This window comes from Balaenoptera borealis (genome assembly GCF_965194805.1).
Source record: "Balaenoptera borealis genome assembly, chromosome: 5".
Classification (NCBI taxonomy): domain Eukaryota; kingdom Metazoa; phylum Chordata; class Mammalia; order Artiodactyla; family Balaenopteridae; genus Balaenoptera; species Balaenoptera borealis.
In genome coordinates, this window is record NC_138862.1 from 83,802,325 (window position 1) to 83,820,722 (window position 18,398).

At 36.3% G+C, this 18,398-nt stretch overlaps 1 protein-coding gene and 1 pseudogene across 11 annotated transcripts in view; both read right to left on the reverse strand.

Moving 5' to 3' along the window:
* KLHL24 (kelch like family member 24) overlaps positions 1 to 18,398 on the reverse strand; it is a 40,378-nt gene that overhangs the window by 20,174 nt on the left and 1,806 nt on the right. For 3 of the 10 annotated variants that reach the window (XM_082394054.1, XM_082394045.1, XM_082394047.1), the window contains exons 2-4: positions 14,787 to 14,917; positions 12,169 to 12,210; positions 7,211 to 8,191 (exon numbers count right to left, since the gene is read on the reverse strand). In XM_082394054.1, coding sequence (XP_082250180.1) covers positions 7,211 to 8,130 — 920 coding nt within the window. In that variant the 5' untranslated portion in view covers positions 8,131 to 8,191; positions 12,169 to 12,210; positions 14,787 to 14,917. Of the gene's footprint in view, positions 1 to 4,252; positions 4,373 to 7,210; positions 8,192 to 12,168; positions 12,211 to 14,786; positions 14,918 to 15,503; positions 15,586 to 18,398 lie in introns of those variants that run through there. The other 7 variants (XM_082394049.1, XM_082394050.1, XM_082394052.1 and 4 more) reach the window with 5 other exon arrangements.
* On the reverse strand, positions 12,223 to 14,772 carry LOC309629776 (2-iminobutanoate/2-iminopropanoate deaminase pseudogene; annotated as a pseudogene). Its single transcript has one exon. The product of its transcript is annotated as a 2-iminobutanoate/2-iminopropanoate deaminase pseudogene (transcript).

Here is an 18,398-nt window from a genome sequence, read left to right on the forward strand (position 1 = left end):
ATTTTATGGTGGGTGAGACTTTCTCAAGCCATACTAGCTGAGAAGACTCTGGCTCTAAAGATCTACTAGATCCCTTTGTTTGGATTCTAAACAACTTTTTTGAAAACTTTGGCTTCCCAACTGGTAACCTGAGCATAGTAAGAGAATATGCTGGAAAGGTTGACTTAAAATATCTAGTCTGTTTGACAGTTCCACTTCTTATTGCAAATACATGTATATAAACTAAAAGATAAATGAGTTAATCAGTCTCTCATAATTAACATTAAGTCTGCCCCTAACAGTCTGATCTTACTGTATCAAAAAAAAAAAAAAAAAAAAAAAAAGTTTCTAAGCCTAGAGGAATCACTGGATTATGGTTCATCAATATAAACGAATATAAATGACCCCTTAAGAGGCTTATGCCAGCCATAAACCTTATGGCTTTCTAAACTTAGTAAGGACAGTTTCAGCTTGTGTGGTAAGGCTTTCCACCTGAAACTGGAATAGACAGAACGGGTTCTATAAAGAAATGGTTGTACTGAGTGAAAGATTCAAAATGTTTACTCTTAAAAATAAGCAATTATATAAGAATTTATTATCAGGAGCTGATCACAGATGTGCTTATATAGCCACAAAGATGTTCATCTCACTTACTGGTAAAAAATCAGGAAGAGTTCAAATGTGGGTGGGATGGCTTTGGTTCACTGTAGATTTCATGTCATGAAAACATGTTTACCATATATTAAATAATAACAGCAGACTATGAAATAGATTACAACTTTGTAAAAGAAATAATAAATTCTTAGAGAATAAAAGGGAAGAATAAAGCCAAGTGCCACAGTGTTACCTCTCGGAGATGGGAATATGGATATTATTTTTTGTTATCTCCAATTAACATAAATTACTCCACCCCCTCTTTTTGACTCAAGTTAATAAAGAACAAAGGAGAAAACCCATACCTTATTATTAATAGTCACTACTGGGTTGTCTGCTCTTACATATGGGACAAGCATTTCTGCTATCACTTTTCTGCTACATGATCATGCTCCCAAGGCCACAGGTAACTGTTCAGAGAAGGCTGTCTAGCTGAATCAGAGATTATCTCTCCACATGAGATGGAGAGATTCAGTCTCTCTGAGTGACTGAACTTGTAATATAGAAACCAAATCCCATGAGTGGTCATATTCAACCAGACTAGTGAGAGAGAATGATGCAGACATGCAGAGAAAAGCAGAGGCAAGCGTTAAGAGGGCACAGCTTGGTTTCTGATGGCTTTTCCGTAGCCTGTTCTAGTCTTCTTGAAGTCCTGTTGAATTTCTGCCCTTAGGTTCTACAAGATAATGACTTCCTGTACCCTTTTAATACATCTATCTGCCTTCTATGCTTACGCTGGTGAGCTGGTTTCAATTACTTGCAATCAGAATTCTGATCCACTAGAGTTCAATGAACTGCAGAAAAAAAACAACCTACAAATGGTTTTCAAACTCAGGAAAAGATGCTCAATCTTCCACATTAAAGAAATGCAAATCAAAATTATGGGATATAAATTTTCACTTTCCAGAGTAGCAAAGATTTACAAAAACTAATAATACACTGTGCTGGGGAAGGACTGAAGAAATAGGGACTTTCATATTTTTAGATGAAGTATAAATTGGAAGTCAATTTTTACAATATCTACCAAAATTTAAAATGCACATATCCTCTGACTGAGCAATTCCACTCCTAGTAATTTATGCTATAAATTATCGGACATATGTATAAGAATATTCACTGAGCACTGTTTGCGATGAAAAAAATTTAGAAACAACCTAAATGTCCATCACCAAGAGATGGATTAAATAAATTATGCTATCCATAAATGTGATACTATACATCTCTTTAAAAAGAATGAATTTGAAATTTTCCATAATGAAGAGTAAAAAAAAAAAAAAAAAAAGAATGAAGACCTATAAGTGTTAATATAGAACAACCTCCAAGATATTTTTAAGTGATAAAAACAAGGTGCAGGAACTGTGAGAGAAGTACACTACCGTCTGTATAAAAAACAGTAGAGACGTATGTGTACATATACACACACACACACTTCTATATGCAAAGAATATTTCTAAAAAGTTAAAAAAAACTGGTAACAGGGAGATATCCTTTGGGATGAGAACTGATATATCAAGGGTCAGGTAGAGGGAGACTTAGGCATGTATACAGTACTTTTATGTAAAAATGAATTCAAAATAACAATGAACTAACACGTATAAAAATGGTAAACCATGCATCCGATGATATAGTAGATTATCACTCTTAAGAGGGACTGGAACAAAAATTCAGAACACTGAGTTCTAAAATATTATTTCTTAAAAAAAAATCTTAACCTTAGTCTTCTCACTGATTTATTCAATAAGAACTTGAACCTTGTCCTCATTATGGCAATCAGGTTCCTATTTTCATTATATAGCAACTGATTATCAGACAAGAGGTAGTAGAAAGTATTAGAAGAGACAAGTACTTAATTAACCAATTCCAAACTCAAAGTGATGAACTTATTAAATCTTAGCTATCTCTATTGTTTAATGGAGTGTCGCAGATATTTTTCCATAGGTATGAACAATTTATACTTAAAATAAACCATTTGATAGCAAGCATTTCCGTCTCTCAAACCAAATTTCCTATTCTATAAAAGTATAGTGCAAATTTAAAATGTATTTTGATTATTCATGAAACCAGCAATAATTTTTATTAAGCATTTTTGTGTCAAATACTAGGTTATGCATTTTTCATATGACAGTTCTAGTCCTCACAACAATCTTACAAGGTAGATGGTATTATGCTTATTTTACAGATGAGGAAACTGACACAGAGAGAAGTTAAAGTGCTTTGCCCAGCATCACAGAATTAACTAGTTATTAGAGCTAGGTTCTTGTCCAGGTCTATCTGATTCTGAAGCCAGTACTCTTGACACATCGTGAGGCTTGCACTATGTGTTTATTAAAAACAGTATTATACATTAGTACAGAAATTTAAAGTTGTATAACATATATTAGTAAAAACAACGATTCCTAAGCTTTACTCCTTCTGTGATTGGTCTCCACTATTTCTTCTTTATATACCCGAGGTTTACAACTGGCAGTACCGATTTTCAAAGTTTTCATGGTCTTATGTTCTATATCCTCTTCCTAGAAACCTGCCATCACACTCCATTTCTAATATAATGTATCTTGGGGTTTTTTCTGTCATTTAAGAGACACATGGGTATATATAGGTAGACTATCCAGTATGGCTTGAGCTCTGGAAAATACTTGGCACACAATAAACACTAAAGAAATATTGGATGATGTGAAGAGTATAACCTAACTGCACAGTGGTGGGATGGGACTGTCACTGCCCTAATCCAGAGCTGATCTTTGCCATCACTAATGGTGGAACCACCAGATATGCTGTGTCTCCCAATGTGATGCAATGTGATATATACATTACCTTGGATGAATTCTAATCAAAAATATTTAACTTGTCTCCATCGAGCTGAAGCTAACTTCCAGTTTCCAGGAAACAGCTAAATGCAGCTAAATGACACCATAAGGAAGCAATCAGACTAATACAGAAGGTGGAATATTTTTCTGGACAACTTGACCATGAACAAGTCAGAATCATGAAAAAGAAACTGTTTTGAAATAAAAGACTTCATGGAAATAACCAGATGCAATGAGTAGTCCTGGACTGGATCCAGGTTCATTAAAGGACAGTTTGGAAAAGACTGGGGAAATATGAATATGGAATGGATATTAAATAATAGAAAGAATTATTCTTAACTTTGAGGTTAATTTTGCCTATGTTATTGTTTTAAAGATGCATCTTCAAGTAAATATATATATTTTGTATATGTATAACTATATGTATATAATTTTTTTAAAAAAACATTGGCTGAATGATTGAACGAATGAAAAAGTCTGGGCTGGATATATAGTTTTGATAGTCAATAGCAAGCATGGTCATCAAAACCATGAGAATAGATGAGATCATCTAAGAAAGTATCAAGGCAAGACGAAGAGAGGTTAACCAAGGGAATATCAACATTTCAAACACTAGAAAAAGAGCTATCAAATTGAAAATGAGTAGAGTAGCTGGAGAAGAGGACCATGAGGGAAATTGTACTCCTGAAGCTAATGGAAGAGAGTTTCAAGACAGATTAAAGCAGTTAAAAATGTCAGATCCTAAACAGAGATCAAGGTGAATAAAGACTGAAAAGAGGCTAACAAATAACAAATAGAAGGTCACTGATGACCTGATTGAGAGGAGTTTCAGTAGACTGACTGGAGCAGAAGTCAGAGGAGTGAGCTGCAGTTGAAGAAGTGGAGACATCACTCCTCTTACAAAGTTTGTAGCTTCTCAGAAAGATGAGAACCTGTATAAATAATACATATTGTTCAGATAAGGAAATTCCTAGTGATTAGTTCTAACATGCAGTAACAGATAAGTGGAAGACAGAATATAAAGGATAGAAGGTGATGGCAGAGTTGTAAAATAAAGGATTCCTCCAGATTCCTCACGTAATACATAAAATATAAAATTTACATAAAATAAATATCTGCTATTATATTTATAATAGTCTGCAAATTCAATAAAACTATAGTTTGATTTTTTTTCTACTGGCCTCCTAAAGAAAAATGATATATCATAATCTTATATAGATGTGTTTCACTGTATGAAATGGATTGGTTCCCTTAAAAATTGGATGTAAAATTATATGTTTGTAAATCAAATAACTAAGAAAATCAGAAAATTCTCTAGTTATAATATAAGCCTAATTACCTTTAGGCTGCACTCTGATTTCATTCCGGTCGTATCTTTATAAACAAATAATTTTAATATAAATGACTTTTGATTCTACAACACATATTCCTTGGTCCCTATTCTAATCCTATGCAGATGGGAGATATGGGGGATAGATATTATTAACTCTATTTGACCCAAAACCACTCTGTCTACCACAGGGGATTCTGTTTGTAAAAATATACGATTCTCCCCTTGGAAAGACACTGTTTGCCCAGAAAAGTTCTGGAACAGCCCCAAAGCTGTTTAGCTTTCTTAATTAATACATTTAAGAACCTTGGTCTTTCACATTCTTAGGCTCAGCCGAAGTCTCTTAACAGTCCTAAAAGGAAGAACTTAAAAAAAATCATCAGTATATTTTATAGAATTAAACTGTAGTTTTTGTTCTTTATTAAAAGACCAGGAGTAAAGTATTTTATATTTCTTTTTTTTTAATTTTTAAAATTTTTTTGGGCTGCGTTGGGTCTTCGTTGCTGCGTGCGGGCTTTCTCTAGTTGCGGCAAACGGGGGCTACTCTTCATTGCGGAGCACAGGCTCTAGGTGCGCAGGCTTCAGTAGTTGTGGTGCACGGGCTCAGTAGTTGTGGCTCGCGGGCTTAGTCGCTCCGCAGCATGTGGGTTCTTCCCAGACCAGGGGTCAAACCCGTGTCCCCTGCATTGGCAGGCGGATTCTTAACCACTGCACCACTAGGGAAGTCCTTATATTTCTTTCTTATAAAACTATTACTTTTAACTAAAGTCGCCTGACTTTGAAGTGAAAATGCACTCTAACCCTAATACGAAGAAATATTACATTAATTTTTGTAATAATAGTTACTCAATATTGTATCCAATTTATAAAAAAGTTCAGACTGTCAAGTACTGGGAGTTTTCTTAAAGTGGGTCAGACCAACACTACACTATATAAATAATAACGGCCAATAATTTTTAAAGCACTTCCTATGTACCACTTTCTATGCTGAGAAGCTTAAGGATTACTGCATTTAATAGTTTCAATGGCAAAACCTGTGAAGTAAGCACCATTTATCATAATTTTCATTTTACGTATGAAGAAACAGATTAAATATTGCTATATCCAAACTAGTGTAAATTTTAAAGACATGTTATCTCACAATATGCTGAATTTTAATTAAAAACATGCTATCTCACAATATGCTGATTTTAATCACATTCCAAAACAATGATAATCAAAATCAATGCCAAAAATGTGGCTTGAGAGCTACGCTATAGTAAATTTATAGAAAAAGTGGAGATGGTGTGGGAAAATAAACATCAGTTTCACACAATGTGAATATATTTAACACTATTAAACAGTACACTTAAAAATGGTTAGGATGGTAAATTTTATGTTATGTTTTTTACCACACACACCAAAAAAGTTAGCTTTGTTAGAAGAATATTTAAAAGATTCTTGGGGCTTCCCTGGTGGCGCAGTGGTTGAGAATCTGCCTGCTAATGCAGCGGACACGGGTTCGAGCCCTGGTCTGGGAGGATCCCACATGCCGCGGAGCAACTAGGCCCGTGAGCCACAATTACTGAGCCTGCGTGTCTGGAGCCTGTGTTCCGCAACAAGAGAGGCCACGATAGTGAGAGGCCTGCGCACCGCGATGAAGAGTGGCCCCCGCTCGCCGCAATTAGAGGAAGCCCTCGCACAGAAACGAAGACCAAACACAGCCATAAATAAATTAAAAAAAAAAAAAAAGCCCTTTAAAAAAAAAAAGATTCTTCACTATAATATTTCTCACAATAGCCAATTTTTGCTTATTCATAGTAAAACACGTTTAATACTATTCCTTCCATTATTAAGGCACAGAGATTATTTTTCTACAGTTTATGAATTAAAATCTGTAGGTGTTTTAAATCTAGTAACTGTGGCAATGAGAAAAGATCTGAAGCCTTGGTTTTACATCTGAGAACCCCCTCAATCTATATCAGCTTACTTACTTCACCTCTATATTTCATGCTGTCTGTTAGGAAAAAAGTTAGTCTGTGAATATACAAATTGTTTTTTATAAGTAGAGGCAGTCCAACAGAGTCTAACAAAGTCTTTAGCTACCTTACATCCAAAGATCTTTAGGGGAAAAAAAAGTGGAATAAATTTGGTACCCTACAAAGGTTAAGAGAAATTAAAGAAATATGTTGAAACATGCATAGCTGCAAAGACCCTCTGCAATGCCATCTCGTAGCTCAGAATAACAGTAACGAAAAATGCTATTGTTGAATCTAGTCTTCACTGGGAGAGAAATTCTAATGATTTGTAATCCAAAACAAATCTCAAATTATATAAAGCAACATGCAGATGATACACAGAAATGACTACACTAAGATTACACTCAGGAAGTTTTAAAGTATTTTAAAAACAAAAATTTTTGTTAATTATGTTGTAGTTAATATGTAAACAGTCTTCTTACCTGCGTGGCCTTGTCCTTGGGGACATCATTTCATTCCCAAGTATGTGGTACCGTCTTGCTTCATGCAACAACTGATAACACTCAGGAGAATTCTGGATCAGTTGGTCCACCTCAACTGTTTGAACAAAGTAGTTGGGATGCAACAGAGGGAGTCTCACATGTGTCAGGAGCTCATGTAACAGTGGTCTTCTCAGATCAACAGCACGATAGACCCAACGCATGACGGCTTCAAAAACCATCTCCTCTTTGCCAATAACAAGTTCATCACTACAAATATAATCAATAAGTTCATCTTTGTCAAGCTCAAGAAATTCTTCATGCTGGGACACATCCTCAAAAGTCTGTAATGCAAAATTCTTGCATTTTGTGAAGAGTGTTTTGAGGGAATGGGTATCAGCAAAGCGCTGGATTCCTAAGCAATTGCAAGGATCAAGTTGCTCCTCCAAGAACTTGGCACATGCATCACGGAGAACACTAATCTGAAAAAGGCTTGATGTTTCAAAGAGATACTGTACATTCTCTGTAGTGATCTTCACTTTTCCAGTATAAACATACTGCAAAAAACATTCCATAGCTTCAGCTAAAATACCATTGATCTCAACCAACATTTCTCGGCTTTCCCTGTGGTCATTACAAAACATAGCTCTGAAGTAGCTACTACAGGCTGAGAGAACAGCTCTATGGCAAGGAAATTCTTTTCCTTCCACACAAATGATAACATCTGTGAACAAACGACTATCTCGGAATTCATTAAATATCTGGAGTATGTTTTCAGCATGGGATGATCCTGAAGAGAAGTCAAAAAACTCACGGCCTGTCAGAGATTTAGGGTCCATTTCAAAAACTTTACGCTTTGTTGCTGGTGAATCACGCACTCCGAGATCCTCTCTGTTTAGTCTTCGTCCCAATATTAGTACCATTGTTACATCAGTTGACTATATAATTGTTGAGAAATAACTGTTAAGGATCTTCCTTATGTGGCTAAAAGTAAAAAAAATTAAACCATTTCAATATGTAGAAAGTTCAGTACTCAACTGACATTTTATTTTGATGTAAACACTACAATAAAATTACACAATCAATATATTTCATACAGGCTTTAGAGCACTATATCTCATTTTAATAAAAACTGATAAATAAAAATTTATACAATTAGAACATTAGGGGTAATTTGCAATAGTACTCCTTAAACCCCCCCAGTTGAAAGGATGCTATATACGTTGTGAATTACTAATAACCTTCTGTTTCCCTTTTACACAACTGGGTTTCAGTTACTGAATGTAGAGTTAAGTCAGAATGCTGTAAGACACAGAACTTGAGTACATTCAAACCCTAATATAAATGTTTATTATTTTAACATAGTGCTGCTAAGAAGAATTCAGCTATATCTATCAATGGCCTTTAAAAATATGTATGTTGGGGCTTCCCTGGTGGCGCAGTGGTTGAGAGTCTGCCTGCCAATGCAGCGGACACGGGTTCGAGCCCTGGTCTGGGAAGATCCCACATGCCACGGAGCAACTAGGCCCGTGAGCCACAGCTACTGAGCCTGCGCGTCTGGAGCTTGTGCTCCGCAACAAGAGAGGCCGCGATAGTGAGAGGCCCGCGCACCGCGATGAAGAGTGGCCCCCACTTGCCGCAACTGGAGAAAGCCCTCGCACAGAAACGAAGACCCAACACAGCCATAAATAAAAAAAAAAAAAAAAAAAAAAAAAAAAAAAAATACGTATGTTGTCTGACCAGTAAGTCCCTTTCTAGCAATCTATCCTAAGGAAATAATCAGGATTATATGGAAAGATTTATCTACAGGTGTTCAATGCTGTATTAATAGAAAATACTTAAAACAACGTAAGTACCCTACAATAGGGGATTAGTTAAACCATAGTACATATTAAGGATGGAACACAGTCCCTGCCATTAAAAATTATATAGACTATTTAATGACATGGGGAAGCATTAACCAGATAGTAAGTAAAAAGCAGATATCAAAACATATGCAAATGGACATAAATACACTACCAAAGGTAAAATAGATAGCTAGTGGGAAGCAGCCGCATAGCACAGGGAGATCAGCTCGGTGCTTTGTGACCACCTAGAGGGGTGGGATAGGGAGGGTGGGAGGGGGACACAAGAGGGAGGAGATATGGGGATATATGCATATGTATAGCTGATTTACTTTGTCATATAGCAGAAACTAACACACCATTGTAAAGCAATTATACTCCAATAAATATGTTAAAAAAAAAATTGAAGCAAGAGTTAGAGCTGGACTAAGGGTATCTGATAAGAATTTTTCTCTGATTCTCCCCATTTTAGGTAGGTCTCTAAGAATTTTTATCTAAAGCAGCTGGGAGACTTATGTAGCTATCTGTATACTACGTAGGCACACATTATAGTACAGATGTATGTTTGTATAAATGTTTTTACTGCTGGAAAAGGAAAAAAACGCACAAAAAACATACAAACAAAAAACATATGCAAAGAGGGTTGCAGTGGATAAGACTCTGCACTCCCAATACAGGGGTCCTGGGTTCGATCCCTGGTCAGGGAACTAGATCCCATATGCATGCCGCAACTAAGGAGCCCACATGCTGCAACTAAGAAGCTGGTGAGCGGCAACTAAGAAACCCATGTGCCACAACTAAGGAGCCCACCTGCCGCAGCCAAATAAATAAATATTTTTAAAAATATGCAAAGAAAATAGAAAAATTTAAGTATCACTGCATCTAGGCATAGAAAAAAGGAGGTACGTATGTCAAATGATAAGTATTTATCTTCTGTCTTCCTCTATTTTACCCAAAATCTGCACTATAATTATGTAGTAAGAAACATCCTCAAATCTCCCTCAAAAACGGCTCTGAATAGGTAACTGATGGATTGAGGCACTGGACTATAGCTATCAATTCTCTTAAATTTTGATTTTTAAGGTGGTTCTTCTACTCCTACTCTCTTTTCACATCTCTGTAAGTTGATATGTGATCCAGAGTGTATTTGTAATTGGCTTCTACCTCCCTACATTTTTTTTTTTAATAAATTTATTTTTAAATTTTGGCTGCATTGGGTCTTCATTGCTGTGCGCGGGCTTTCTCTAGTCGTGGCGAGCGGGGGTTACTCTTTGTTGCAGTGTGCAGGCTTCTCATCGCGGTGGCTTCTCTTGTTGAGGAACACGGGCTCTAGGCACATGGGCTTCAGTAGTTGTGGTGTGTGGGCTCAGCAGTTGTGGCTCACGGGCTCTAGAGCGCAGGCTCAGTAGTTGTGGCACACGGGCTTAGTTGCTCCGTGGCATGTGGGATCTTCCCGGACCAGGGCTCGAACCCGTGTCCCCTGCATTGGCAGGCGGATTCTTAACCACTGTGCCCCGGAAAGCTCCCATACATTTTTGCTTTCTCAAAGTTTAAGTGAAAATGTGTTCAGAATGCAAAACAAAATAACATACTGCAAGTACTAAGAATTTCCCTTTGGCTAAAAGGGACAAGTAAGAAAACATAAATGAAAAGATACTCTGCTTTCTGTAGCCAATAATTTTACTCTATCTGGTATTCGTTATCTGGTATCTTATTGTATCTGTATCTGATAAATTTGGGGATAGCATATTGAGTGAGTTGGATTAATATAAGGCTGATTAAAATTTTATATGAGTTAAAGGTCTTTATATGCTATTTTCTGCCCCTTAATTCTCATGGCTATTTTCTTTGATTGTTGACTGCCAAGAGGTCTTCCACTGCTTTACCAGAAAATCCTGAATTAGAACAGCTATAAAATCACCTGGTATTAAATGCATTCAACAGCAACAAGATACTGCTTTGTACGTAAAAGAGACTATCTCATAGATCTGGGCTATTTCCTTCCAAGAAGCTTTTGTGTGGCTTTTTGGACAGCCTCACTTTCTCTGGACTTTCTGAGAACTCTTCCATGAACTAGTCCACAACAGCACGACATATAAACTCTTTGTATTGATGACAGACTAAATGATTTACACAATTGTGTCTTAGGAATATGAGATGCATTTCAGAGTGTATCCTCTGGGCTTCCAGATGTAATTCAGTAGACTTTAAAATTAGACTGAATTCTTCTAAAAATTTAGCAAATATCAAAGCATCATTATTCCCATCAGGAAAAAGTAGCAAATAAATAGGCAAAACACGAGGACAATGTTTGTTCCAAAGAAATATAATGACTGAAAATAATACCTACGTAAGTTAGTGGATGCAAGGGTGACTGGACTCTCAATGACTGACTGCCAAAGACACATAATTTGTCTAGAAAAGATAGTATCCCTTTCTTTCTCTCCCTCATTTCCTTCAGGAGCTTTATTCTTGGAGCTACACTCTCACTTGAAAGGAAGATTTTTAAGAGAAAGATTCTTCTGATTAAGAGTACTCTAGAGTTTATTTCCAACTACAGAACTCAAAACGTTGTAGACCTAGTTTCAGATTGCTAGGTAGATTTAAAAATTACCTGTTTTTGGCCTATGTCCCAGAAAAATGAAGGGAGATAACTTATTTTAGTGTCTTTTGGACTGGAGAAACGGTAGAATAGGGACTGAGAATATTCGGAAGGAGTAGAAAGGAGTGTGTAAACAGTTTATTTGGGGGCTTCCCTGGTGGCGTAGTGGTTAAGAAGCCGCCTGCCAATGCAGGGGACATGGGTTTGAGCCCTGGTCCGGGAAGATCCCTCATGCCGCGGAGCAACTAAGCCCGTGAGCCACAACCACTGAGCCTGCGCTCTCAACTAGAGAAAGCCTGCGTGCAGCAACGCATCCAAAAATAAATAAATTTATTAAAAAAAAAAAAGTTTATTTGGTAACAGAAAAGTCTGTGATGCTGCCTTCCTATCTGATCTTGAGGATAGAATTGTTCCCTGTTACTCTGATGGTCTAAGTGACCCCTGGTTGAAGGAAAATGATTTACATTTTCTAATAACAATGCTTAGAGAGTTTATAAACATTATAAATATAATACCTTTTTAGCATTTGCTTGATCAAAGCCCCAGTTTTTCCACACCTAAAATAAATGGAAAACAGCAACACATAAATCAGATAGTAATCACTTTATGTATAATTGGCATTATTTACTAATATGTTGAAAGAAGGTTTTAGTAGATTTCCGTTTGTGACTGGAAGTTTACTTCTGCATAGGAAAACCAATCCTGAATAATAATCCTTAAAGCAAATAAATAACTTTATGTTATATCTAAAATAGTTTCCTTATTTATCAGCTTCCTTACTTGACAATTTTATCCTGCAGTAAGGTTTCTTGAGTGAAAGATGAGTAAACAAATATTCATGTCAACATCAAGCTAACGGTGGAATTGAGATGAGGAAACATATCCTATGATAACTCTGCATTGGATTTTTGAAGAATGTCTGGTAACTAATGTTTCATCTGAGTTTGGGGTCATTAAATAATTCTGAGTTGGTCTATCAATACTACCCAAAGCAAACAGTTTAGTCATTATATATTTTATATAACTATGAAAGCAATGACAAAATCTCAAGTATTCTGGGTAATTCAGGAAAAAAATTTCAGTTTTAAATTCTTAGTTATCTAGATTATCCATATAGAATCACCATGCTTATCAAGTAATTATCTTAAATCTTTTAGTATATAAATGCATATTTCTTCTGCTTTTTTGATCCTTATAGACTTTAGTACCTGTAGAAACCAACCAATTCAGCACAATTTTTTTTTTAAATTAATTAATTAATTAATTAATTTATGGCTGTGTTGGGTCTTCGTTTCTGTGCGAGGGCTTTCTCTAGTTGTGGCAAGCAGGGGCCAGTCTTCATCACGGTGCGCGGGCCTCTCACTATCGCGGCCTCTCTTGTTGCGGAGCACAGGCTCCAGACGCGCAGGCTTAGTAGTTGTGGCTCACGGGCCTAGTTGCTCCGCGGCATGTGGGGTCTTCCCAGACCAGGGCTCGAACCTGTGTCCCCTGCATTGGCAGGCAGATTCTCAACCACTGCGCCACCAGGGAAGCCCTCAGCACAATTTTTTGTTGTTGTTGGAAGGGGAAGAGAGGAATGCTTAAGAGAGAATACTGGAACCTTGAACTGTACACAGAATACCAATAGTATTTAAGCACAAGTGATTCTGGTTTCTGGCCTAGATACCTATAAATAGAAATCATAAATTCTTAACAAGTTTTGGCAAATTCGAAAGTGGATCCAGAAAACCAAGATATGGACTACTGATTTTTTTCTACATGTATATACAAACACACATCTCTATACCCTGATTATTGTTTTTTTTGTTTTTTGTTTTTTTAAATCTGCATGCTATTTTATTTCCATTAGAAAAATATTATCCATATAAAATTTGGTCCAGTTTCTTCTCCTTTACCTCTACCATTCAAACTTAAATGCTTTAATTTTACTCAAGTAAAAGCAGAATCATGTATCTGACATGAGAACTAAATAGTTCACATCATTAAATTAATAGTTAACTATGTAATGTGTGTCTCTTTTCCCACATCCAGTAATATGAGTGCTACAGAAGTGTAATTTATAACATCAGTAACTAGATTCATCATTAATCTTCAACTCATGTTCAATTCCCCTTATTATATGGTATTTCCATAATAACTTCAGATATTTCAGTCAACCTTACACTTTCCAACAAATACTGTAAAAATTAAGACGTTAATTTAAAAACATTATTAAAATTCCAGGCTAAATAACACTGGGCCCACTTAGAGTGATGCTGTCACGAGAGGTCCTTGGACAGCTACTGCTTCAATCTCAACACAGCCTCCTTTGGGCAAAGCAGCAACCTGATAAGCAGCTCTTGCAGGAAAATTACTCTGGAAATATTGTTTGTAGATGTCATTGACAGTATTGAAGTCGTTTATGTCAGCCAGCAAAACAGCTGTTTTTACCACATTCGTGAAGTCACAGCTTGCTGCTTTCAGAATTTCACCCATGTTTGTAAGAGCCTGTAGGGACCAATGGCCGCTGGGGCTTTCGCGGTGCTGATCACCTTTCTGATCAAAGACGACATGGCTAATCCTTTTCCTTTGCCGCCCGTCGGAGACAACTACCCCGTATGCGCTCCTGCTCGCATCTCACGGGTCTAAAACATGATTATTGTTTGATTGTGAAGTGAACGTTATCTTGCTTGTTTCCTTATTTGCAGAAGTCAATCTAACTTGTGTATACCTTGGTAAAGAATATTTCAACTTGGTCAAATTAGGGGATTGTTAGTCCTAGCTAAGTAAGTTTTTCCCCCAATAAGACAATAAGATCCTGAGCCAATGTAGGAATTCGAGTCAATTCAAGAAACAATTCTAGACAGCCTACCCCCTGTCTGCCACTGGGGTGGTGAATATCGGATTCAGATCCAATTTTAGATGCTGTGGGGTTGGCTAAGATTAGAATCAGACAAGAACTCAAAGATTGATACGAAAATAGATTCAAATTCTCAGTGTTTCTCTGGCAGAAAACACAAATTGTTTCTCTGCTAGAGTGCAAATGGGAATAGATTCTCTCATGACTGATCTAGTCTAGAATTATACCTTAAGGAGTAGAAGAGCAAGGCAATTCACCTGGGCATTTTCTGCAGGTTTTTTAGGTAATACTTACCAACCTAATCAGTAAGGGCTAGGGACAGAGGAGGTCAGTGTAAGAAGTCCAAAGGCGTTATATAGTATCAGAATTGATTTTAGAGTGTAGAACTGCAATCAAGCTTATTTTTCCTTTAGAATGCAGGACCCCTATACAAAGAAACAAGTTACTATTAGCCTTAAGATAGCATGGATTAGTGAGGGGCTTACAAAGACTAATAAATACCAGACGGCAAAGGAAACCAACAACATTTTGACTAACATGGTCCCTGCAACTTGCAGTAATGAATTGCTACATGCTATGCGCCACACTACTCCATATTCTCAAATTGAACTTTGAGTGAAGAACAACATAGCAGAAACAGAAAAATTACTAAAGAATAAGAGTTTTATCTTTAAAGATATACAGTAACTCAACAGAAGGAAAGTCAGAAAACACTGTAACATAGTAAATCCATTATTTAAAAATAACTAGGAAATTATATTTAACATGGAACTATCTGAAACCAAGCAGTTTTTTTCACCACATTTTCTCAAACGCTAATTTATTTGAACCATTCTATTTAATGATCACTTTTTAAAAGTTGTAAATTTATACTCTTCAATTTAAACCTTTACTCTTGGAGTAGTGGTTCCTGAACCAAGTTTTACAAATGCAACACTTAAAGTCCAGTCTTCAAGTTGTTATTTTCAACATTTCTAATTTTCTTAATGAAACCACCAATAACATACTTACCATAAGATATCAGAAACGAAAAAAACCCTTAAATTTCTTTGTCTAGAATTATAGCAAGTGATTATCCCTTGTTGACATGAACCTGAAATAGTCAATACATTATTACTTTGATTAATGAGAGAAAGAGAAATAAGAGGTATCTGATGATGAAAAATTTAGGAGTTCTTAAACAATGTGTCAGACTAAACAATTATGGTTCTATAATTGAAAAAAGAATACTGTCTTCTCCCAAATCACAGAACAAAAAAATTGAACTTCTCCATTCACTGTTTCTCTTCCTTGCTTTAAAACTTTCGGCTACTAATATTCCCCAACCCCCAAAGGAAGAAAAAAATATTTGTTAATCATCAGGCATCATACTTGATATAAAACTGTCCTATTGAACCTACTTGACATGTAAACTTAATGTCCTTGGTTTTATCTTGCTAGAAGATATCTAATGCATTGTTTTATTTTAAAATCTTAAGACCTGTAGATATATAGTTATGTTTTCTTTTAGCGAAATTGTTTTTGGGGGCTTCCCTGGTGATGCAGTGGTTAAGAATCCGCCTGCCAATGCAGGGGACACGGGTTCGAGCCCTGGTCCGGGAAGATCCCACATGCCACAGAGCAACTAAGCCCATGTGCCACAACTACTGAGCCTGTGCTCTAGAGCCCGCGAGCCACAACTACTGAAGCCCACGTGCCACAACTACTGAAGCCCGCACACCTAGAGCCTGTGCTCCGCAACAAGAGAAGCCACCGCAATGAGAAGCCTGAGCACCGCAACCAGAGAAAGCCCGCGTGCAGCAACGAAGACCCAACGCAGCCAAAAATAAAAATAAACAAAATAAATTTAAAAAAAAAATTGTTTTTGGTTCTCTTATTAGAATTAATTAAATCTGCAAGGACATGACCCAGTACTCTGCCACTTGAACAAGTTTGAGATCCAATACTTTACGTGACCTCTCTATGGATAAAAGCGCTTTTAAGTCACAGTGACTTTTATTTACCTTAGTGGTGACACAAATTATTTACAGAAGTAAGTTTTAGAAAGCACTGAGTAAAGAGCAAAGCCTAATGACTTGTAGACATCAATTTAGTAGACTTTAAGATGTGCCAAATGCTGAAAAATTGTAGCCCCTGGGTGACGAATTTAGGCAGTGACAAACTTTAATTTAAAAAAGCTAGTTTAGCTATTGTTTTTAATAGGAGAAAGAATAAGGGTTTTAAAATGTCAACAGTTGTCAAGTGGCCACATACTCTTTGTTTCAGTCACAACAGAAATAGAATCATACAAAATATATATGCTTATATATTTCATATACTTATGAGGATATACTAGGATATTTTATTTACATTTTTTATACAGTCCATACCTAAATATTTATTGAAAAAGGATGTCCCAAATTCCTAGGTAAGAAAAAAGTACATACAGGGACTTCTCTGGTGGTTAAGACTCTGCGCTCCCAATGCAGGGGGCCAGAGTTCCATCCCTGGTCAGGAAACTAGATCCTGCATGCTGCAACTAAGAGATCCCCCCCCCCCACCCCCGTGCTGCAACTAAGACCTGGTGCAGCCAAATAAATAAACATTAAAAAAAACAAAAGGAGTATACACAAAAAATAACTGCAGTCCCTCATTTAATGAATTGTATTTGTTTTTCACAGGCTTGACCTTTGGGTTTTAATAAAATGGCAGAAAAACAAAGAAACTAAAACAAAGTTTTCTGAAAAAGCATTAAGGTTTTAGCAACTTGGACAAAAGCCAAGAAAGTTTAAATTAAAGCTGATAGTAAGCTCCAACTCAGAATATTATTTCTTCTTCCTGTTTAGAGACTAAGTCACAGGCTTTGTCTGGATAAGCAGGCTTATGAGTGGTGGTTTTATTTTTTACAAAGGTTAGAGGTTTGCAACTTGTACTTATTTAGAAATGTTAAATGCCTTCAATGCACAAGAGATGATGAGGCAGTTCAGGATCACAGAAGCTGCTCCTTCCGGCATAGTCATCTCAACTTGAATTTTAAAAATAAATTAAGAATGCATACAATGAGAACTGTTCATAGTCAATTCCTGCTTCACTCTGGGTGCTCAATCTACCTCTTACAGAAATGTACCGTCTTGGGTGAATTCCTACAGATTTATAGTAAAATAAAATCTGATAAAACCCAAGTTCCCTATTATATCACAGATTAGGAAAACCACATCTTCAACACACTGTGGCTAAAATGATTGTTCTTGTAGATTCTATTACTGTCATCATAGAAGAGTGAGCTATAATCCCCCAAACAAGGAAACAACTCATCTAAACCGGGGTATAGAAGAATCTTAACTTTTTTGGGGGGGCGGGGGTAGGATATCCTCAAGTTATTTTTTTAAAAAATAGAATTCTAATTTTACATCTTAGTCGACAGCAAGCAGATTTTTCATCTATTTTACATACTTAACAAAAACCAACCTCGCCGGTGGACATAAACAGTCTGTAGCTGCGAATACTAAGACATGATTTTTAAAAAGCTGTTCAACTTTCATCAAATCTTTAACCGTGGTCATTTTTAAGTCTTTTGTCATTTACAGACAGTTCTGGGTGTACTCTGATGCTTTTGCAAATATGTTCCTATAAAAAGGTTTCATCTTCAAGAAATTCATGGAAAAGACTCTGTCAAGTACAGGTTTCTGGTAACTGACTGTACTGCTGAACTGAATGAATAAGCGTTTTCAGAACTCTAATGAAAAACTGATGAACTCATAAAAGTGCTAACAAAAGATCAAGATGAAAAAAAAAAAATCACATGGGACTGAGTGAACTGATGAGGATGAGTATAATTTTTGTGACTTTCTGTTTGAATTAAAAAAAAAAAATCCCACAAAGACTCAGAGGCAAAGAATATACAAATCAATTTTCACTGCAAAGTAA